Source organism: Scyliorhinus torazame, chromosome 17, assembly GCF_047496885.1.
Source record: "Scyliorhinus torazame isolate Kashiwa2021f chromosome 17, sScyTor2.1, whole genome shotgun sequence".
Taxonomy (NCBI): Eukaryota; Metazoa; Chordata; class Chondrichthyes; order Carcharhiniformes; family Scyliorhinidae; genus Scyliorhinus; species Scyliorhinus torazame.
The window spans coordinates 69777316-69801607 of NC_092723.1; the positions used below are offsets into that span (position 1 = coordinate 69777316).

At 47.1% G+C, this 24292-nt stretch overlaps 1 protein-coding gene across 5 annotated transcripts in view; it reads left to right on the forward strand.

The window, feature by feature from the left end:
- Window positions 1-24292, forward strand: part of LOC140393935 (F-actin-monooxygenase mical1-like) — a 284293-nt gene that overhangs the window by 81798 nt on the left and 178203 nt on the right. For 2 of the 5 annotated variants that reach the window (XM_072480588.1, XM_072480592.1), the window contains exons 2-4: window positions 942-1085; window positions 20205-20518; window positions 24006-24213. In XM_072480588.1, coding sequence (XP_072336689.1) covers window positions 1040-1085; window positions 20205-20518; window positions 24006-24213 — 568 coding nt within the window. In that variant the 5' untranslated portion in view covers window positions 942-1039. Of the gene's footprint in view, window positions 1-941; window positions 1086-12308; window positions 12436-20204; window positions 20519-24005; window positions 24214-24292 lie in introns of all 5 variants that reach the window. The other 3 variants (XM_072480591.1, XM_072480590.1, XM_072480589.1) reach the window with 2 other exon arrangements.

Sequence of the window (24292 nt, forward strand, 5' to 3'; positions counted from 1 at the left end):
GAACTGTCAATATACAGAAACAAATGCAATAGGAACAGGAGGAGACCATTCAGCCCTTGAGGCTGTTCTCCCATTCAGTTAGATCATGGCTGCTTTATATCTTAACTCCATCTACTCTTCTGCCCCATACAAATCCACCAGTTTCAGTTTTGAAAGTTCCACTTGTTGCCTAGCCCCAGCAGTTTTGTGGAGAGCAAGTTCCAGATTTTTCATTATCCTTTCTGAGAAAATGGCCTCCTGCTTTCCCTCCTTTTTAAAAAAAAAAAAAATTTAGAATACCCAATTCATTTTTTCCAATTAAGGGGCAATTTAGCATGGCCAAGCCAACTACCTTGCACATCTTTGGGTTGTGGGGGCGAAACCCACGCAAACACGGGGCTAATGTGCAAACTCCATACAGATAGTGACCCAGGGCCAGAATCGAATCTGGGACCTTGGCTCCGTGAGACAGCAATGCTAACCACTGCACCATCGTGCTGCCTGATTTCCCTCTATTATGGTCTAGCTCTAATGTTTCTGACTTCCCGAACAGCGGAGATATTTTTCTTTAGCTTACTCTAGCAAGTCTTTTTCCCATTTTATACCCTGCCAACTAAAAGGACACCCAATAATACATGTGGGTGGAATAAGGGAGCTCAGCGTCTTTAGCACTATGCTCTAGCTAGCAGAATTAATTGGCCATTGTAACCTGGACATAGCATCAAATCCTGGCAATGGTTCGAATGAGAGGTGGAACTGAGATTCCTGGATCCAGGATTGCTCCAGTGTGAAAAGAGGAGATATCTGGACTCTCTCAGCTGGTTAAGTGTGTCATATGAGAGTACCCTTTAAGAAATGGGTGTTTAAGAAATGTACCTTTAAGAAATGGAGCTGCTCATGTTACCGGAGTGATGTCAGAGTGTGGGTGGAACTGAGCTCTACTTCTGTTTTTCTGGTTTCAGTTTGAAAGCTTGGGTGTGTCTGTGAGCTGCACTGCTGTTGATCTCTGCCATCCAAAAGACTATCTATGGATCATTTGGTGAATTCAGAAGAAGTATAAATGTTTTCAGTCTTGAATGTAAACCCTGATGTGCTCCTGTTTGAAGGTTTGTTAAGTCTTTTGGATGTGAAAAGGACAGCATGCAGGTTGTATTCTTTGGGGGGTTTATTTGATTTACTGGTTGCTAAGATGTTCACTATTTGTTTTAGAAAGGCTAACTTGAGTTCATAGAATAAACATTGTTTTGTTTTAAAAACCACTGGTCCATTTTCTGCTGCACCATACCTGTAGAGTAAGCCGTGTGCTCCCCATACCACAATCTATTAAAAGTTGTGGAGCAGGTGAACTCCATGATACACTTTGGGATTCTCGAAACCCTGGCCCATAACAATTGGGGGCTCGTCCGGGATAAAAGTCTATCTATTGGATTGGCTTAGTGAACTTAAGACAGTGAGGGGTGAGCATATTGTGGTTGCTTTTCATGTGTTTTAGTTTAAGTGGGGTGTGTGTTGTGGACAATGGCTCTTTCAGAGGCTCAGAAGTTTTTGAGGGTGGAGACGGTCACATGCAGTACCTTACAGACAAATACTAAAAGCAGACTGTTAGATTTGGCAAAAAACATTGCAGTCAACATGACTTGTCAAAATGTGAAAAGATGAGGTAATTATGGCGGTGGTTAAGCATTTAAAATTGCCTGAGATACAGTTTGACTCATTGGAAATGGCAAAAATTCAGTTACAAATTAAACAAATGGAACATGTGAAAGAATTAAAGCAGCTTGAATACGAAAGAGAGAGAGAGGAAAAAGAAAAGGAGAGAAGAGAAAGGAGAAAAGAAAGAATAGCCGAGCAGAACAAAAAGAAAGAGAAAGGGAGATACAGATCAGGGAAAAAGATAAAGAGAGAGAGTTTGAACTTCAGAAAATGGCCATGAAACATGACCGTCAGTTAAAATTGGCAGACGTAAAGGGAAACGTACAGTTGGATGATAGTGATTAGGATAGTGAGAAAGAGCGTCAAAGTCGAAGGCTTGGTGGGGATCTATTTAAATATGTCCAAGCATTGCCAAGGTTTGACGAGAAGGAGGTAGAAGCCTTTTTCATTTAATTTGAGAAGGTAGCAAAACAAATGAAATGGCCACAGGACATGTGGGTATTACTGATTCAAACACAGCTGGTAGGTAGAGCTAGTGAAGTGTTTGCGTCACTACCGGAGGAGGTATCTGAGTCGTATGAGGAGGTGAAAAAATCCATCTTAGGTGCATATGAACTAGTGCCTGAAACCTACAGACAAAGATTTAGAAATTTAAGGAAAGAATTTGGTCAAACATACATGGAGTTGAAAGGATCAAACAGAGTAATTTTGGTAGGTGGATAAGGGCTTTGAAAATAGACCAAACGTATGAAGCTGTCAGAGAAATTATAATTTTGGAGGAGTTTAAAAATTCAATTCCTGATGCAGTGAGAATTCATGTGGAAGAGCAGAGGGTTAAAACTACGAGATTAGCAGCCGAAATGGCAGATGATTATGAATTAGTTCATAAATCAAAGCTTGGTTTCCGACATCAGTTTCAGCCTGTGAGGGACAGAAACTGAGGACATGAGAAATACTCAAGTCGTAGAGGTAAAGGTGATCTGATGGGAGATGTTAAGGAGAGTGTACCTCAGACTAAAAAAGAAATCCAGGAGGGTGGAAAATAAATTAAAAGTTTCAAATGTTTTCACTGTAATAAAATAGGCCATGTAAAGTCACAGTGTTGGTGGTTGAAGAAAAGCACTGGGAAGACTGATGTGGTAAAACAGGATAAGACCGTGGGGTTAAAGTGGTAAAAGAAAGCCCAAGTGAAGCGAAGGAGGTACAAAAGATTGTACAGCCTGATCAAGAGGTGATTGATAAGAAGGTGCCAGATCTCTTTAAAGAATTTACTTGTGTGGGTAAAGTTACTCATGTGTATCAGGAGGAGCAGGTTAAAAAGTCACAATTTTAGGAGATACGGGAGGAAGTCAATCTTTAATGGTAAGAGATGAGGAGATATGTCGTTTGGGAAGAATGTTGCCAGAAATGGTGGTAATATGTGGAATTCAGAGTGAGAGGAGTAGTCTTCCATTATATAAGGTAAAGTTGGAAAGCCCAGTGAAGAGTGGTGAAGTGGTAGTAGGAGTAATAGAGAAACTATCTTGTCCAGGAATACAGTTTATCTTGGGTAATGATATAGCTGGATCGCAAGTGGGAGTGATGCCTACTGTGGTTGATAAGCCAGTGGAAAATCAGACAACTGAAGTGTTGAAGGACAAATATCCTGGGATTTTTCCGGATTGTGTAGTAACAAGGTCGCAAAGTCACAGGTTAAGACAAGAGGAGAAATCAAAGAGTGAAGATGATGTTCCAGTGCAATGATCAGAAACAATTTTTGATCAGATGGTTGAAAAAGAACAAGAACAGGTGGAGGATGAGGCGGATATTTTTAGTTCAGGAAAATTGGCGGAGTTACAACAAAAAGATGTAGGAAAGCATATACGGAAGAGGAATCTGAGTGTATACCAGAGTGTTTTTACCGTAAAACTGATGTTTTGATGAGAAAATGGAGACCTTTACATGTGCAGGCGGATGAAAAGTGGGCAGAAGTTCATCAAGTAGTATTGCCGGTAGGGAATAGAAAGGAGGTGTTGCGAGTTGCACATGAGGTACCAGTGGGAGGTCATTTGGTGATAAAGAAAACTCAAGCTAAAATCCAGAAACATATTTATTGGCCTGGACTACATAAAGATGTAGTTAAATGTTGTCAATCATGTCACACATGTCAAGTGATAGGGAAACCTCAAGCAGTGATAAAACCAGCGCCCTTAATACCCATTCCAGCATTTGAGGAACCTTTTACAAGGGTCCTAATTGATTGCGTAGGACCGCTTCCTAAAACAAAATGTGGGAATCAATATCTTTAGACTATAATGGATGTGTCTACTAGGTTTCCAGAGGCCATTCCAGTACGTAATATTACAGCTAAAAAGATTGTGGAGGAGTTACTTAAATTCTTTACTAGATATGGACTACCCACAGAAATACAATCAGATCAAGGATCAAATTTTACCTCCAGGTTATTCAAAGAAGTAATGGATAGCTTGGGAATAAAACAATTTAAATCAACTGCGTACCATCCAGAATCGCAGGGCGCATTAGAAAGGTGGCATCAGACATTAAAGACAATGTTGAGGGCTTATTGTCAAGATTATCCAGAGGATTGGGATAAAGGAATTCCATTCGTACTGTTTGCAATTAGGGATGCTCCTAATGAGTCAAATTTAGTCCTTTTGAACTAATTTTTGGTCATGAGGTAAGAGGACCACTTAAATTGATTAAGGAAAAATTGGCGAGTGAGAAATCGGAAATTACATTATTGGATTACGTGTCAAATTTTAGGGAACGATTAAATAGAGCAGGTGAATTGGCGAGACAACATTTGAAAGTTGCACAAAATGTGATGAAACGGGTCGCGGACAAGAAATCCAAAGTTCGTAGTTTTGCCAGTGGAGATAAAGTTTTAGTATTGTTACCAGTGGTAGGTGAGCCTTTAAAAGCAAGGTTTTGTGGACCTTATCAAATTGAAAGGAAATTAAGTGAGGCAAATTATGTGGTAAAAACACCAGCTAGAAGGAAAAATCACCGCGTGTGTCATGTGAATATGCTTAAAAGGTACTTTGAAAGGGAAGGGAGAGAAAAAGGAGGAGGTTTTAATGATTTTAACTCAGTGACAAACCAAATCCAGATGACTGTGAATTTGACATACCTCAAATTAAATTGGAAAATGAGGATGTTCTTAAAAATTGGGATAAATTGTTGAGTTATCTCCCAGAGGAAAAACAAACTGACCTGAAAGAGTTATTGATATCACATGGGCAAGTCTGTGGAGATAAATTGGGATGTACTAAAATGGCTGTACAAGATGTAGGTGTGGGAAATGCTGTTCCAATCAAACAACATCCATGTAGACTTAACCCTTTAAAATTGGCACAGGTTAACAAAGAGATTGAGAGTATGCTTAAAAATGGCATAATTGAAGTGGGTTGCAGCCAATGGAGCTCACCAATAGTGATGGTACCTAAACCAGACGGTACCCACTGGTTGTGTGTGGACTATAGAAAGGTTAATGCAGTTACAAGAACAGACTCTTATCCTATCCCACGTTTGGAGAATTGCATTGAGAAAGTGGAACAATCAGCTTTTATTTCCAATTTGGATTTACTTAAACATTACTGGCAGGTACCTTTATCCGAAAGGGCGAAGGAGATTTCAGCTTTTGTGACTCCAGATGGTATATACCAATTCAAAGTTATGCCATTTGGCATGAAAAACGCCCCAGCCACATTTCAACGGTTAACTAACAAAGTCGTTTCAGGACTACCCAATTATGCGGTATACATCGACGATCTGGTAATTTTCATCCAGACATGGAAAGACCATTTAAAACATCTGATGGAGTTATTCGATCAACTTCAGGAGGTGGATTTGGTGATAAACCTAGACAAAAGTGAATTTGGAAAAGCCCAATTCACTTTCCTTGGCCATACCATCGGACAGGGTCGAATTGTCCCACGGGATGTGAAAACAAAAGTTATTGGGGAGTTTACGATACCGTTGACACGACGGGAAATAATGCAATTTCTTGGTATGAGTGGATTTTATCGGAAATTTGTATCCAATTTTAGCAGTGTGGTCGCTACACTGATGGACTTGCTCAAGATGCGTAACAAATTCCATTGGACACCGGAATGTCAACAGGCATTTGACGGCCTGAAGGCAGTGTTAACCACTGCTCCTGTGTTAGCCATCCCAAATTATACCAAACCATTCAAAGAGGCGGTTGATGCGCGTGATGTGGGTGTAGGTTGTTGCTCTGTTTCTCTGGTTATGAATATTGCGGTCAATATGGTCGCCTTCCTTAATCCTAATTATGTTTGCTTTAGAGTCGCCAGGATACCGCCACAAGGTTCAAACCCGAATACTGATCAAAGAGCTGATATGCCAGTTAGTTAGTTCAAAGTCAATACTATTCATTTACACACACAGTAAGATCCCCGAACAGGCGCCGGAATGTGGCAACTAGGGGCTTTTCACAGTAACTTCATTTGAAGCCTACTTGTGACAATAAGCGATTTTCATTTCATTTCATCTACACATGCACAAAGTACTACAAACTAAACTATCTCTAACGCTAACGCCTATACTTAGCTTCGGGTGCCCACTTAGTCAGAGGAACGATGGCCGTTGTTCAGATCTGAGGCGGCTGGGTTCGAAGTGGTACAGGAGAACATCTAAGGTCGTCCGTCTGGTAGCGAGCGTTGACCTTGGACTTACTTGCTTCTGGTGTAGCTGGTGGAAGGGTCTCTCCGCGTCCAGATCCCCTCCATGTCTGTATCCGGATATTGAACCCAGACTCTATCTGCCTGTTTGGATGTAAAGGGTCACAGAGCACTATTTTGAATATGAGCAGGTGAGTTTTCCCTGGTGTCCTGGACAATATTTACTCCTCAATCAACATCACAAAAACACATTGTCATGATATGCAAACATGCAGCTAATGAACACATAGAATAGGACACGACCAATGAGCAGTCAGGACACTCGGGTGGTATCTCACTATAAAAGGGATGAGGCACTCACACCCTGCCTCTTTCCACAGACCAACATCTACTGAGTGGGACAGGGTGCATCCTCAGCATCACACCCCAGCACGTGGCTTAGAGCAAGGCTGGTTCAGTTAGACTGAGTTACTGTATTTAGATTAGCAGAGAGTCGAACTCATTGAGAACTGTGCTAATCGTTCATTAAAACACATTGAACTCACTTCAAAGTCTGGAGCATCTTTTACTCAAAACTGCATCAAGTGGCAGCTTGTGTTATTCCAAATTACATAACACAACATGATACCAGGCGTCTGTTCAATCTAGTTAGTTCAGGGGCAGCACGGTGGCGCAGTGGTTAGCATTGCTGCCTACGGCGCTGCGGACCCAGGTTCGAATCCCGGCTCTGGGTCACTGTCGTGCGGAGTTTGCACATTCTCCCCGTGTCTGCGTGGGTTTCAACCCCACAACCCAAAGATGTGCAGGTTAGGTGGATTGGCCACGTTAAATTGACCCTTTAATTGGAAAATATGAATTGGTTACTCTAAAAAAAAAATTTTTAAATCTAGTTAGTTCAACTCAGTAAGATCCGTGACGCCCAGCGAATGTATACCGGCACAATGGAAAAGATTCCGGCTCCTCACCAGCTCAGGACCTCCGGCAATCTCAGTACCAACTGGTGGACATTCAAGCAGAAATTTCAGCTTTACGTCGCAGCATCAGACCTCAATGGTGCGTCTGATGTACAGAAGATAGCTCTTCTCCTCACCACATGGGGTGATCACACCCTGGAAATATTCAATTCCTTTCACTTCGCCGAAGACCAGAACAAGACAAAGTTTCAGACCATCCTGGACAAGTTTGACAGCCACTGTGAGGTGGACACCAACAAAACCTTCGAGCGCTACATATTCAAGCAGCGACTGCAAGGTAAAGACCAATCCTTCAACTCATATTTAACTAACCTTAGACTGCTAGCGCAATCCTGCAACTTCGGTGATATCACTGACTCCATGATCAGAGACCAAATCGTTTTTGGAGTTCACTCTGATCCTCTGAGAGAGCAGTTACTGAAGATCAAGCATATGACCCTGTCAGTCACGATTGAAACATGCACAGTGCATGAGCACGCTGAAAATCACTATTCTCAATACAAAACGGCAGAAAGTGATAAACTAGCCTCCCACGAGGCGGAGAGTGTGCAGGCCATCTCCCGGATGCAGCGCCTCAACATTGACGAAAGCGTCCATTTCGCACACTCTTCCCGGGGCCCGACGCATGCGCGATGCAAACGGGATAACAAAGCGGCCGAATCCCGCACTGCGCAGGTGCAGATGTCTGAGAACCGCACTGCGTATGTGCAACGACGCACAGAGCGTCAGGACGCCGACGTCCAGACGTGTTAGAACTGTGGCACCGCCCATTTAAAGAAACACTGCCCTGCAAGAGGCAGACCTGTTTAAACTGCGAGAAGCCAGGCCACTATGCAGCCCTGTGCAGATCTGCACCTCCAGTCAGGAGACAGCGCTCCCAATTCCGACGACGGCGCATCCGGAGTGTGCAACAACGCCTCCAGGATTCTGATCCCGGCAGTGCAACGGATCCAGATGATGAATGCCTGAACAACGCCTACAGTGTGGGCGTTATTACAACATGTGAATATGCCACACCAGACTCATCGCAAGTCCAATCAATCCTAGCTGTGGATTCCGAGGACGAATGGTGAGCAGTGATGAAGGTCAACCACTGCCCCATCCAGTTCAAGCTGGACACAGGTGCCTCTGCCAACCTCCTCTCACAGGCAGACTTCAGACACATTAAGAAGCCCCCCACGGTCCTTCCAGATGCCTGCAAGCTCCTGGATTACAACGGGAATGCCATCACGGCACTGGGATCCTGCCATCTGCACGTATCCAACCGACACACACAAGCACGATTACGTTTTGAAATTGTTAAGCTGGACAGGGCATACGTACTAGGTGTGCACGCCAGCAAGCAGCTGAACCTCATTCAAAGGGTTTACACCACGACATCCTCCCATGTGGATCTCCAGGCCGGCATCGACGACATCCTCGGCCAGTATCCAGATGTGTTTGACGAGATGGGCACGCTGCCGTATTGATACAAGAACAAAGAACAAAGAAAAGTACTGCACAGGAACAGGCCCTTCGGCCCACAAGCCCGTGCCGACCATGCTGCCCGTCTAAGCTAAAATCTTCTACACTTCCTTGGTCCGTATCCCTCTATTCCAATCCTATTCATGTATTTGTCAAGATGCCCCTTAAATGTCATTATTGTCCCTGCTTCCACCACCTCCTCCGGCAGCGAGTTCCAGGCACCCACTACCCTCTGTGTAAAAAAACTTGCCTCGCACATCTCCTCTAAACCTTGCCCATCACACCTTAAAACCTATGCCCCCTAGTAATTGACCCCTTTACCCTGGGAAAAAGCCACTGACTATCCACTCTGCCTATGCCCCTCATAATTTTGTAGACCTCTATCAGGTCTCCCCTCAACCTCCTTTGTTCCAGTGAGAACAAACCGAGTTCATTCAACCACTCCTCATAGCTAATGCCCTCCATACCAGGCAACATCCTAGTAAATCTCTTCTGCACCCTCTATGCTTCCGACATACACCTTGCACTGCTCGCGTACAGGGCGACTCCATTGTCTACTGGCACGTCGCCGGCTCAACTCCTGATGAACAGGGACCCGCGGACGACGCTTCCAGCTATACACTTGCCCAACTGGATCACCTCCCGGTCCTGCAGAAGATGCAGCAGCTAAGAGACCGTCAAAAGCAGGACTATGATGCCCATCTGGCCGTGCTACCGGCAGAAACTGTCAGGATTCAGATACTGGATGGTGGGTGGTGTGCCCCGGTTGTCGTTGTTCGACAGGCCGCGCCCCGCTCTTATGTTGTACGTATGGCTGATGGCTCCATCGTGCGAAGGAATCTACGGGCACTGCGCAAAGTTGCCTGCCCGCAACCACTTTCTCCTCCATTTCCATATGTTGAATTGCCACTCCTGATACCTCGCACCACGAGGCCACCAGTTAGGTTTCCATCCCGCCTGTCAAGGCGCTGTTGTCGCCTCCGCCACTTCTCCGGCGGTCGACCAGGATCAGACGCAAGCCTCGGAGACTGGACTTGTGAACGTTTGTTTTGTTTGCTCTATTCTGTTGTCCTCCTTGAGTCACATTAGACAGACTCATTCACAGGTAAATACATTCACATACGCCAACAAAACATTTTTAAAAAGGGAAGATGTCATGATATGCAAACATGCAGCTAATGAACACATCGAGTAGGACATGACCAATGAGCAGTCAGGACACTCGGGGGTGGTATCTCACAAAAGGGATGAGGCACTCGCACCCCGCCTCTTTCCACAGACCAACATCTACAGAGTGAGACAGGGTGTATCCTCAGCATCACACCCCAGCACGTGGCTTAGAGCAAGGCTGGTTCAGTTAGACTGAGTTACTACATTTAGATTAGCAGAGTCAAACTCATTGAGAACTGTGCTAATAGCTCAATGAAACACATTGAACTCACTACAAAGTCTGGAGCATCTTTTACTCAAAACTGCATCAAGTGGCAGCTTGTGTTATTCCAAATTACATAACACAACATGATACCAGGAGTCTGGTCAATCTAGTTAGTTCAATTCCGCAAGATCCGTGACGACCAGCGAATGTATACTGGCACAATGGAAAAGATTCCGGCTCCTCACCAGCTCAGGACCTCCGGCAATCTCAGTGCCAACTGGCGGACATTCAAGCAGAAATTTCAGCTTTACGTCTGTGGGCTTGCGGTAAAGCGAAGTGCTGAGGTGACCATCCTTGATGGAGATGAGTGTGTCCAAGAATGCAACTGATTTTGGAGAGTAGTCCATGGTGAGTCTGATGGTGGGATGGAACTTATTAATGTCATTGTGTAGTAGTTTCAGTGATTCTTCACCGTGGGTCCAAAGGAAAAAAATGTCATCGATGTATCTGGTGTATAACGCCAGTTGAAGGTCCTGTGCGGTGAGGAGGTCTTGTTCAAACTTGTGCATGAAGATGTTGGCATATTGAGGTGCGAATTTGGTCCCCATGGCTGTTCCGTGCATCTGGATGAAGAACTTGTTGTCGAAGGTGAAGACGTTGTGATCCAGAATGAAGCAGATGAGTTGCAGAATTGCATCTGGACATTGGCAGTTGTCGGTGTTGAGTACTGAGGCTGTTGCAGCAATGCCGTCGTCATGGGGGATGCTGGTGTAGAGTGCTGAGACGTCCATTGTGACGAGGAATGTTCCTGGTTCAACTGGTCCATGGGTGCTGAGTTTCTTTAGAAGGTCCGTCATGTCGCGACAGAAGCTGGGCGTACCTTGTACGATGGGTTTCAAGATGTCCTCGATGTAGCCAGAGCGGTTCTCACACAGGGTCCCATTGCCTGAAACGATAGGACGGCCTGGTGTGTTGGCCTTGTGTATTTTCGGGATGCAGTAGAGATCTCCAATGTGGGGAGTACGTGGGATGAGAGCACGTAGGGTGCTCTGAAGGTCTGGATCTAAGATCTTGATCAGTCTGTTGAGTTGCCGGATGTGTTCCTTGGTCGGATCTGCGGGTAACTGTCTGTAGTGTTCCTGGTTGTTGAGTTGTCGGTATACTTCTTTGCAGTAGTCTGTTCTGTTCAGTATGACGGTGGCCCCTCCTTTGTCTGCTGGTGTGATGACGATGTTGCGGTTGGTCTTGAGAGCGCTGATGGCGTTGCGTTGTACTTGGGTGGCGTTCGTGGCTGTCTTGTGAATGCGACTGATGAATCTGGCATTGACGCGACTCCTGACGACTTGATCATACATGTCGAGTCTAGAGCAGCGGCCTTCCGGAGGGGTCCAATTTGATTCTTTCCTCTTCGGTTGCCGAACCGCAGATCTCGGTCTGCTGTTCCGCTTCATTGGTAGTCTCCTTGGGTTCGCTGTCGGCCTTATGTCGCATTACATTCATCCCCCCACCATCTGGCCTGGGCTTGTGAAATCCTACCAACTATCCTGGCTTGAGACAATTCACACCTCTTTAACCTGGGGTTACCCCTATCTCTGGATCTGTAAAGACTTAATTACCTGCTAATGCTCACATTCCAAGCATTGTCTTGCATCTTTGAATTTGTCTATATATATGTTTCTGGAACATACCTCTTCATTCACCTGAGGAAGGAGCAGCGCTCCAAAAGCTAGTGTTTGAAACAAACCTGTTGAACTTTAATCTTTTACTAACAATCAGGGTATTATGTGACAAAAAGAGATTTACATCTCTTTCTTTTGTTTGGATTTAAAGCTTTATATCCCTTTCATGCTAAACTCCCAATTTAAACAGTTTTCTGATCAGGAATACTGCCCAGGCCCATTCAGATTCATCAACAGGGCATTTACTTCATGATAATAATATCTAGCCTTTGGATAAATTGGGGACCATTCGCAGGTTTGGGTGTATTACTATGTTAAGTAGTGAATAACGCACAGAATTATAAAATGCAGGTTCAGACCAAACATACTTGGACTAAACACCAATGTGACTGCAGGCTATGAAAGGAACTGTGTTTTGATAATGAGTCACTCTGTGAGGAACTGGTTCCACTGGCCTAGCCCAATGATTTTGAGGTAAATTGCTGGAACCTTTTTCAGGGCTTGCAAAATCTCACACTTGCTTTCCATTTTTATTTCAAAGTGCTGGATTGTAAGATGTGGAACTGAACATTCCGACTTTAGTAACACTGTCTTGGTCAGGACTTAACTGAGGATATGCTGGAATCCCATGTGGATTGGAATTTGCAGACTTCCTTCCCCAAAAGCAGGTAGAAAGACTTGTGTAACCCGATCGTGTAGCAAACATTGCCCCGTTTGAATGATGAAATGCCCATAATTCCCCTGATACTTTTGTGAAGTGGTGTATATGTTTACAGATGCATAGAACATAGAATTCATGGGATGGCATGGTGGCGCAGTGGTTAGCACTCACTGCGCAGACCCGGGTTCAATCCCGGCCCCAGGTTACTGTCCGTGCGGGGAAAAAAAATAGACCATAAAGTTCCTACTTTGCAGAAGGAGGTCCTTCGGCCCATCGTGTCTGCACTGTCCCTCTAAAAGAACCTAAGCTAGGCCCACACCACCCCCCTGCCCAGTCCTCGTAACCCCACCTACCCTGCACATCTTTGAAAACTAAGGGGCAATTTTGCATGGCTGATCCACTGCGGGAGGAAACCGGAACACCCAGAGGAAATCCATGCTGACACTGGGAGAATGTGTAAACTCCACACAGAGTTACCCAAAGCTGGGATTGAACACGGGCCCCTGGTGCCATGAGGCATCAGTGCTAACCACTGTGTCACAAATGAAAGATATGAAATCAGGATATCATGGGCTGGATTCTCTGCTTCCCGATGGCAAAATTGCTTTCGGCGACGGGGTGAAGAATCCGTTTTGGTGCCGAAATAGGGAGCGGTGCCGGTTTTTCAATTATCCGCCCTCCGAAAATCAGTGTACTCGAGGGGTACACCGCACCGAGTATCCACTGCCTCAGGCCATTGCCTGAGGCCTGGCCCGCGATGCTCCGTTGCCGACCGGCCGAAATGCCGACGGCGTGGCTTATGTGTGCTCACACCATCTGGGATCCTCGCGTGGTGGCTGCGGACTCAGCCCGGGACCGCCACAGTCGGGTGGAGGCCGATCGGCGGGCAGGGGGGTGCTTCATTTGGGGCTGGGGGCAATGTGGGCGGGCGTTCCGTGGCGTGCGAGTCCAGGTCCGCGGGCTGACTACGCCATGGAGCACGGCGCTGCCGCTCGAAGTGATGGGGGCCGTATGCCCCCAGCTGGCAGAGGTATTCACGGACATCTTTAACCTGTCCCTACTCCACTCCGAGGTCCCCACCTGCTTCAAGAAGACCACCATCATACCGGTACCAAAGAAGAACCAGGCAACGTGCCTCAATGACTACCGACCAGTGGCCCTGACTTCAGTCGTAATGAAGTGCTTCGGGAGTTTGATCATGAAGCGCATCACCTCCATACTCCCAGAACGCCTTGATCCACTGCAATTCGCATACCGCTGCAACTGGTCCACATCAGACACCATTTCCCTGGCCCTAAACTCATCCCGAGAACATCTTGAAAACAAGGACTCCTACATTAGACTCCTATTTATTGACGACAGCTCCGCCTTCAACACCATAATCCCAGCCAAGCTCATATCAAAGCTCCAGAACCTAGGACTTGGCTCCCCACTCTGCAACTGGATCCTCTATTTTCTGACCAACAGACCACAATCAGTAAGAATGAACAACAACACTTCCTCCACAATAGTCCTCAACACCGGCGCACCGCAAGGCTGCATACTTAGCCCCCTACTCTACTCCCTGTACACACACGACTGCGTGGCAAAACTTGGTTCCAACTCCATCTACAAGTTTGCTGACGATACGACCATAGTGGGCCGGATCTCGAACAACGATGAGTCCGAATACAGGAGGGAGATAGAGAACCTAGTGGAGTGGTGTAGCGACAACAATCTCTCCCTCAATGCCAGCAAAACTAAAGAGCTGGTAATTGACTTCAGGAAGCAAAGTACTGTACACACCCCTGTCCGCATCAATGGGGCTGAGGTGGAAACGGTTAGCAGTTTCAAATTCCTAGGGGTGCACATCTCCAACAATCTGTCCTGGTCCATCCACGTCGACGCTACCACCAAGAAAGCACAACAGCGCCTATACTTCCTCAGGAAACGAAGGAAATTTGGCATGTCCACATTGACTCATACCAACTTTCACAGATGCACCATAGAAAGCATCCTATCAGGCTGCATCACAGCCTGGTATGGCAACTGCTCGGCCCAGGAACGCAAGAAACTTCAGAGAGTCGTGAACACCGCCCAGTCCATCACACGAACCTGCCTCCCGTCCATTGACTCCATCTACACCTCCCGCTGCCTGGGGAAAGCGGGCAGCATAATCAAAGATCCCTCCCACCTGGCTTACTCACTTTTCCAACTTCTCCCATCGGGCAGGAGATACAGAAGTCTGAGAACACGCACGAACAGACTCAAAAACAGCTTCTTCCCCACTGTCACTAGACTCCTAAATGACCCTCTTATGGACTGATTTCATTAACACTATACCCTGTATGCTTCATCCGATGCCAGTGCTTATGTAGTTCCATTGAATATGTTGTGTTGCCCTATTATGTATTTTCTTTTATTCCCTTTTCTTCTCATGTACTTAATGATCTGTTGAGCTGCTCACAGAAAAATACTTTTCACTGTACCTCTGTACACGCGACAATAAACAAATCCAATCCAATCCAATCCGTATCGGCAGCTAGAGCTCCAAGCTCTACAACGCTCCCTGGTAGCCCCATGCAAAATTGGGAATCGGTGCACTTTATACGCCGGTTTTCCTGCCATAAAAGACCGCGGCCGGGATTCTCCAAAAATGGGGCACGTATCACTTCAGACTTTTTTCAAAAAGTCCCCGGCGTGCGCCCCGCAGCTCCTGCTGCCGATATGGGGCCCTGCACTTATGGTCGCGGGTCCGCTCATGTGCGCGGCGGCCGTTTTCACGCCGGCCCCCGCGTAACATGGCGGAGCCACACAATGGGCCGGTGCGGAAGAAGACAGGCCCACCCCGGATCGCGTCCACCCGCCGATCGGTAGACCCGATCGCAGGCCTGGCCATCGTAGAGGCCCTCCCCCACCCCCCCCGGAGTCTGATTCCCCCTGCGCGCCCCCCCCCCCCACAAGGACGGCAACCGCAGCCGTGACGCCGAGCTCCCGCCGGATGAAATCATCCGGGACCACGCCGGCGGAAACACGGCCGGTCGACCGCGGAGAATGGCCGTGGGGGGGGCCTCTTTCAATGGCCCCCGACCGGCGCAGGGTCGGTCACGCGCGCGAGACTGCCTGCGATTCTCTGGTCGCCGGAGTCCGACACCCCGTTCTCCGCCCCCGCGCCGATCGAGAATGCGGCGTGGGGGCTCGGAAAATCACGGCCCACAGTTTTCACGACGGCGTGAAACGGAGAATCCAGCCCCATGTTTTGAGATTTGTAACATCAATGATTAAACCTTCTTTCTTTCCCTGCATGTTACTGTTTGGAAGTTCTGGAATTAGCATACTGACTATATTCATGGTGACACACCCAAGGAGACAATTTGGAATAACAGCAGGCATTTGTTACAACCGACTGCCTTCAGTGGTATAAACATTGATCCTAGGGGCAGCACGGTGATGCAGTGGTCCCAGGTTCGATCCCGGCTCTGGGTCACTGTCCGTGTGGAGTTTGCACATTCTCCCCGTGTCTGCGTGGGTTTCGCCCCCACAACCCAAAAGATGTGCAGGTTAGGAGGATTGGCCACACTAAATTGCCCCTTAATTTGGAAAAAAAATGAATTGGGTACTATAAAAAAAATTTAAAAACCAAAATGATAATCTTTTATTGTCACAAGTAAGCTTACATTGACACTGCAATGAAGTTACTTTGAAAAGCCCCTAGTCGTCACACTCCGGCGCCTGTTCGGCTACACAGAGGGAGAATTCAGCGTGTTCAAATTACCTAACAGCATGTCTTTCAGAACTTGTGGGGGGAAACCGGAGCACCCGGAGGAAACACACGCAGATACACGGAGAATGTACAGACTCCGTACGGACAGTGACCCAAGCCGGGAATCGAACCTGGGACTCTGGAGCTATGAAGCAACAGTGCTAACCACTGTGCTACCGTGCTGGAATCTCGAGGAGTTGAAGATCAATCACCAGGACACTGCTGTGTGCAATCTGGAGACAAATCATGTGGACATTAAAAAATGATTCTTCCTTTATCATTTCCTTTGAACATTCCTCTTTACCAGATATAAAAATAATAAAAATGGGAGAAAAAAGGCTTTTGTCTGACTGCCAAGCATCATCCAATTAGATAAGGGAGTCTTTTTTGCTTTCTAATTGGTGTAGGATGGCAAGGGGTGTATTGGCTGACTGATGGCCCAAATGTGAGGGAAAATAATGCGATGAAACCTCCAGGAATACATTTACCGTGGGCAACACGGCAGCACAGTGGTTAGCACAGTTGCTTCACAGCTCCAGGGTCCCAGGTTCGATTCCCGGCTTGGGTCACTGTCTGTGCAGAGTCTGCATGTTCTCCCCATGTCTGCGTGGGTTTTCTCCGGGTGCTCCGGTTTCCTCCCACACTCCAAAGGTGTGCAGATTAGGTGGATTGGGCATGATAAATTGCCCCTTAGTGTCCACAAAGGGGTGCGGTTACGGGGATAGGGTGGAGGTGTGGGCTTCTGTAGGGTGCTCTTTCCAAGGGCTGGTGCAGACTCAATGGGCCGAATGGCCTTCCTCTGCACTGTAAATTCTATGATTCTATGATAGTCACAGTTGGCAACCCTACTAAAATTTATTTTTTGAAGGCTCTTCTAGAACTCAACAGGTAGAATGAACACCATCCAGACGTCGACAGAACTTTATTTATAACCATAGCCTTGACTTTTTTATTTGCAAAGGATGTAACGTTTGGCCTCCGAATCCATAGCCAAATGATAAATCTTTTATTCCCACATTGTTTTCAAACACCTCTCAGCTCCAACTGCACAAATAGAGCTGTGCAATACACCATTATGCAAAGTGTTCAGATCGGGACATTGAAAGGCTGCTCATTAAAATTACAGGGAGCCTTATCTTCTATGCAAACTTGGGCAACTGTAAGTTGTCACTTGATCAAACATTCCGTAATATTCCAATCAACATTAATAGAATGATATAGGACAGAAGGAGGACTTTTGGCCCATCATGGCCCTGTTGGCATTTTGAAAGCACTATTTTATTAGTCCCGTTCCCCTGCTGTTTTCCCCATAACCCTTACTCTCCACAAAGGAGGGGTGGGGTGGTTTACGGGGATAGGGTGGAGGTGTGGGCATCTGTAGGGTGCTCTTTCCAAGGGTCGGTGCAGACTCGGATGGGCCGAATGGCTTCTTTCAGGATCCAATTTCCTTCTGAAAATTACTCTTGAATCTGCTTCCATTACCACCCTTTCAGGCAATCCTATCAGACCGTACCAACTGACCACTTAAAACGAATCATCCTAATCTTCACCTTATCTTTTTTGAGAATTATCTTAAAATTGTGTCCTCTGGTTACTGACTTTAAACTACTCCATCAAAACCCCTCATGCCTGTGAACACCTGTTCACTTAACGTTCTCTGCTCTAAGGAGAACAATCCCAGCTTTCCTAATCACTTTGCATAACTGAAGTCCCTCAAACCTGCTTACCATTCTAATAAATCTCCACAACCTCGCCGAGGCCTTGACATCTTTCCTAAAGTTCCACAATGCCCTAGCTGAAGCCGAACAAATGTTTTATGAAGATTTACCATCAGATACTTGTGTACCTATCCAGCCCTCTGTTGATAAATCCAGGAATCACATATACTGGGCGTGATCTAATGGAAAGCTTGACACTCCCCCAACCCATGGGCAATGTCACCCCTCATACATATGGGCAGTATTCCCCCCCCCCACACCAGGTGAGGACGCCCCGCTATGGGGTTACTGAGTGCCCCCCTTTTAAGGTCTTCCCATGCACCCATTTGGACCCCTCCCATCCAGAACCTCCACCCTTCATCTCCCCACTTTCAAGAGGCCCCTGTACCCTCCTTTCATGGATATGGCCCCCTGTAGGCGCTGACCCTTGGCAGTGCCACCTCAACACCTAGGAAACCTGGCACTATCACCCTGGGAGTGCTCCTGCTGGCTTTGCGGTACCATCTGGGCACCTTGACAGTGCCAGGATGCCAGTGCCAAGGTGCCAGCTGGGCAGTGCCAAGATGCCCATGTTCCAGGGGGAGGGCCAAGGGGGCCACCCTGCACTATCACTGGCCACCCAGGGGCCTCCAATGGCCCAAGAGACCCGCCCAAGTACCGTTCTTCTGGTCCACGTTTGTGTGGGTCAGTACTGAATGGCACCTGGCTACAGACTCCCTGGAGAGGCAGGGAGGCTGTTTGATCCCAGGTGAGTATGCTTAAGTTGGTTTAAAACCGATTTAAACGCAACTGACTTGGTCCCACCTAGTGTGGGCGGGATTCTGGACATGGGAAGATCGTATGAAGGTGGTGGCTGCCGGGAATCCCGCGGGAGGCCTTACCCGGCATCTAATGGCCATGCCCGCGCTCCCAGTTGGGCGGGGCGTGGCCGGTAGATCATGCTAATTATTTCTAACAGCTTTGTACCCCGTCCTGCCCCCTTCAAAGATTAGCGACTTGTGCATATTATCATTCAGATCTCTCCCTATTGCTGCATTCCTTGGAAACACAAATGCATTGCCTGCAAGGAAGAAGGGAATGGTACGGTCAGATTTTGTTGCTCATCCCTAATTGTCCCTGAACTGGTGGCTTTCTGGGCCCATGTCAGAGAGCAACTACCTTGCTTGCCAAATCCGGTAAGGGTGACAGAGTTCCTTCCCTTTTGTGAACCAAATAGGTATTTATGTTAGTTTCATGGCCACCATTACAGAGCCTAGTTTTATATTCCAGAGTTATTAATTTAATTTAAAATGCCACCAGCTACCATGGTGGGATTTGAACTCATGGTCCCAGAGTATAGGCCTGGGCCTCTGGATTGCTAGTCCACTGACATTACCACTGCACAACCATCTCTCCCCCTGGGTATCAGTCATCCCTGGTCCCCCGGCCAATATTTACCCCTCAATAAACATCACAAAAATCATTGCTGTTCGGGAGCTTGCTGTGCCAAATTGTTTGCTCTATTTCTTACATTACAACAGTACTTGCGTTTCAAAAAAACACCTCATTTGCTTTAACGAACTTGGAAACATCCAACAGTCGTAAAAAATATCCAACCCTGGGTCACTGTCTGTGTGGAGTTTGCACATTCCCCGCCTGTCTGCGTGGGTTTCACCCCCACAACCCAAAGATGTGCAGGGTACGTGGATTGGGCACACTAAATTGCCCCTTAATTGAAAAAAAAACTATTGGGTACTCTAAGTTTATAAAAAATAAAATAAATAAAAAACATCCAAATAAATGAGCGGCATTCTTTATTCACCTCTGCAACCTAAACAGATAGGAGCAATCTTTTTTATCTGTCAGTAATGTCTTAGGGATTGTTATACGGTGAACTGGGGAAGGAAGTTCCTGCAGAGTGGGAAATCGTTGGGTTTGAATTAACTCATCTCCATTAGGGTGACATCAGGCCTTTAGAGCATGACCAGACTTTGGAAGATCTAAGTTCAGCCAGTGTTCCTATTCCTGATCACTCCTGACTCCTGCTGGATAGCAAGAACATTTAAGGACAGAATTGGGCTAGTTTGTGATGCTTCTATATTTAAATAACCTGATGATATTCGCTGACTAGAGCCAGGGATAAATGGGCACTCGGGCGAGGTACAAGAGTATCATGGAAAAATGTCCCATCTGGAGCGGAAGGACAATAAAGATCTTCAATTGTGCAGCATTTCCTTGTGTAATGTGGAAAGAGTTAGTCATGGATTGCGTGATGAACAGCCTGAAGCAGGATGTTGGCAGGGAATGTGAGTAATGTTTCACTCTACTGTATTTCAGCTCTCAGATGTACAGCCTGGAAGAACACTGAGGACCCTGTCAGACAGCCAAGAGTGATAACACTTACCACGATGGCCAATGAGGCCCACAGTCTCTTTGACAAGTTCCTGCAAGGAAAGACGTGCCAAGAGACTCTGAGCGTGTTCCGCGAGCTCTGCCACCTCTCCCACCTGGATCCTGGTGACTATCGTAGTTTCTACCACAAGCTGAAAGGCAGCCTTAACTATTGGAAAGCGAAAGCCCTATGGGTTAAGCTCGACAAACGAGCGTCACAGAAAGATTATGAACAAGGCAAGGCTTGTGCTGGTACAAAGGCAAGTGTCATCCTTTGTGTAAAGCGCGGATAGCCAAATTCATGTTTGGACAGATTGCAATCATTCTGCCAAGTCACGGACTCAGCCTTTGAATTTAAATAAATCACCATAATAATAATCTTTATTACTGTCACAAGTCGGCTTACATTAACACTGCAATGACGTTACTGAGAAAAGCCCCTAGTCGCCACACTCTGGCGCCTGTTCGGGTACACTGAGGGAGATTTCAGAATGTCCAAATTACCTAACAAACACGCCTTTTGGGAATGTGGGAGGAAACCGGAGCACCCGGAGGAAACCCACGCAGACACGGGAAGAAGGTGCAGACTCCGGACAGACAGTGACCCAAGCGGGAATCAAACCCGGAATCCTAGCGCTGTGAAGCAACAGTGCTAACCACTGTCATACTGTGCTGCCCATCACTAGGTTTTGCTTGAAGTTCCTCTCGACCCAAGGTGCAGACTGTTGCTACAGTTCCAGGGGATTCAATTTGTCTGCGATTGTCAAATTGCAATTATGGCCTCTGAATTAGTGACAGTTTCTCAAGAAACTATCATTCCTCCTTTTGTAGTTAGTTTTCCCTTTTCCAATTTTATCTCATTAAATTTTAATTTTGTTCTTTTGTAAATTGATAATTGATTTCTCCCCTGCTTCTCAAGAGCCCCTCACATGCAGCTGTCCTCCAGTTCTCCCCTTGCTTTGTTACGTCTGTCCTCTTTTCTTCACAGTCCTGCTACTTACAAATCCCTTCCACTTTGAGTGCTTCTCTTCTCTCTGCTCTGCCGCCTGTCTGTGGTCTTCACCCACCCTTACTGCCTCCATTCCCAATTGCTGCTCTCTTATTTGTGACTTTTATTGATGCAGCAAACATTTTCATGTCCAGTGGGTCTCACACAGCAACTGCAACATGAACAGTTCACTGCTGGACACTGCAAGGACAAGCAGAGTTCCCTCTTCAGTTTGATAACTTATCCTGAGAGATCCATTTCTCTCTTCCTGATCCTATTTAATTATCATCAGCAGGCTCCCTTCCTTCTGAATTGTAATGAGTATAGAAGTCAGAATTAGCTTTGACTGCAGCCTGGACTCAAAAATCTCAACGGTGCTTGACCAACTGCCCAGAGAGTCTGAAAGGAGCACTCTCCCTTTCTTTAGTCGGTCTGAGGGAGGTGGTGGGGTCCCGGTATTGACACGTAACCCAAATCATGCAAAACGCTGCAGATGCTGAAATCTGAAACAAGAACAGAAGAAGCTGGTCTGCCAGCATCTATTAGGAGATAAGGAGAGTTACGTTTCGAGTCCTTTGGCTCTTTGTCAGAAGTTCTGACAAATTAATCCAGAGACTCAGGGTAATTAAAATCTGGAATTAGGGGCAGGATTCTCTCAGCCTGGGGGCAGGCCGGAGAATCCCCGCGACCGGCGCGAATCACGCCACGCCATCCCGAAGCCGGCACCCGATTCTCCGCAGAGCGCCATTGGCGCCGGCGTGGTTGGCACGGTGCCGGTCGGGGGCTGCTCTATGCGGCCGGCCCGCCGATTCCCGGCCTGGGATAGGCTGAGTGGCCATCGTAAAAACGGCGAGTCCCGCCGGCGCCATCCACACCTGCTCTCAGCCGGCGGGAACTCGGCATTGGAGGGTCCGGGGGCGGCCTGTGAGGGGGGGGGGGGGGAAGGTGGGGGAGGGGGGGGAAGGGAAGGGAGGGGAGAGGAGGTCCGTCCGTCCCCGGGGGGGGGCCTCCGATGTGGCCTGGCTTGCGATTGGGCCCATCGATCGGCAGGCTGGCCTCTCTGCCTGGGGGCCTCCTTTCCTACGCGCCGTCCCCTGTAGCCCTGCGCCATGCTGCGTCGGGGCCGGCGCGTTGAAGGAGGCCACTGCGTATGCGCGGATCCCGCGGTGCCCAGTTCACACCGGGATCGGCAGCTGGAGCGGCGTGAACTGATGCAGTGCCATGCTGGCCCCCTGTAGGGGCCAGAATTAGTCCTTGGCTCGGCCCGTTCACGCCGTCGTAAAACGCGAAAGCATTTACGATGGCGTGGACGCTCTGCCGCGGGATTAGAGAATCCCACCCTAAGAATCTAATGACGACACAATAACGACATTGTTGTAAAAACCCACCTGTTTAGGGAATTAAATCATTACATTCATTACCTGACCAGATCTTCATTACCTGACTGATCTTCATTACCTGACCAGATCTTCATTACCTGACCAGATCTTCATTACCTGACTGATCTTCATTACCTGACCAGATCTTCATTACCTGACCAGATCTTCATTACCTGACCAGATTCACAGCAATGTGGTTGATTCTGAAATGACCCACCAAGATTACTACACTCCGTTCAATTAGGGATGGGTAATAAATGCTGGCCCAGTCAGTGGTATCCACCTCTTTGAATAAATAAAAAACTTTTCAAGTTCTCACATAAATTGTATTTACAGTAATAAAATATTAATAGTAATAATTTTTTTGTAGTTTGACAATTTGTTTCTGTGACATTCTCCATCGTGAGCTGTTAAAGTCTGTTTTGTACACTTTATAGTAATTTGACACAGTGGGCAAGGTTTTTGGATTTTTTATTTCAAAAGAGTTGGCTCCGGCAGGAAAAGCAAAGGGAAGACCCCATGGACACGGAACCCCCCCACCACCACCACCCTGAAGCACCTCAAAAGAAGCCCACCCCCAGCAATGCTCTCTGGCAATGCCCCCTGGCACTGTCTGGGTATAGAACCTGGCACCATCCAGGCAGCCTGGGCATGGCCCTCTTCACCTCCTCCCCAAGTGGCTGTACTCACTTGCATGCCCCCAGCAAGTTTTGTTCACAGACTCCTCATTTATCAAAACCTGGCGCCATGATGCCACAATGCCAGGGTGGGGTCCCTATGTGGGGAGTGATAAAGTGGGGATGTCTGCAAAGTATATTTAGATGTATTCAAGTGACGGGAACCCAGTTACATTGCTGGTGCAGTGATGGGGACAATCGAGTGGGACAGTTCTGCCAGCGTGAAAGCCATTTTGGGACACCCCCATTCGATTCTCCACCCCGCCGCTATTCCCGCCCACCGTAAATGAAATCCATTGAATGGATTACTCGGCCACTTGAAGGTACGGGGGCTCAGATCAGAGATGGAATTACCACACCGTACAGTTGAATCCTTGACCTATGTTCCCATTGACTGAGGATTGTTGAGTTTTCCCTAATGTTACCAGGGCTTTTTTTTAAATTTAAAGTACCCAATTTTTTTTTTCTAATTAAGGGGCAATTTAGCGTGGCCAATTCACCTACCCCGCACATCTTGTTGGGTTGTGGGGGTGAGACCCAAGCAGACACGAAGAGAATGTGCAAACTCCACACGGACAGTGACCCGGGGCCAGGTTCGAATCCGGGTCCTCGGCGGCGTGAGGCAGCAGTAATAGACCATGTGCGATATATGTGATTCTTTTGATCTTTCGGATTTTTTACCTTGGAATTGTTGTCCTTACAGTCTCTGGTTCTAGGAGCTGGACCCTGTGGCCTACGCACTGCCATTGAGCTTGCATTTCTTGGCGCCAAAGTCATTGTTGTGGAGAAGAGAGAGAGTTTCTCACGGAACAATGTTCTCCATCTATGGCCGTTCACGATACACGATCTGCGAGCTCTCGGAGCCAAGAAATTCTATGGAAAATTCTGTTCTGGTTCACTCGACCATATCAGTAAGTTCAGAGAGTCGGGGATGAGTGAGACTTCATGATGGTGTGTGTGCATGTCTATGTGTGTGCCTGTCTGTGTGTG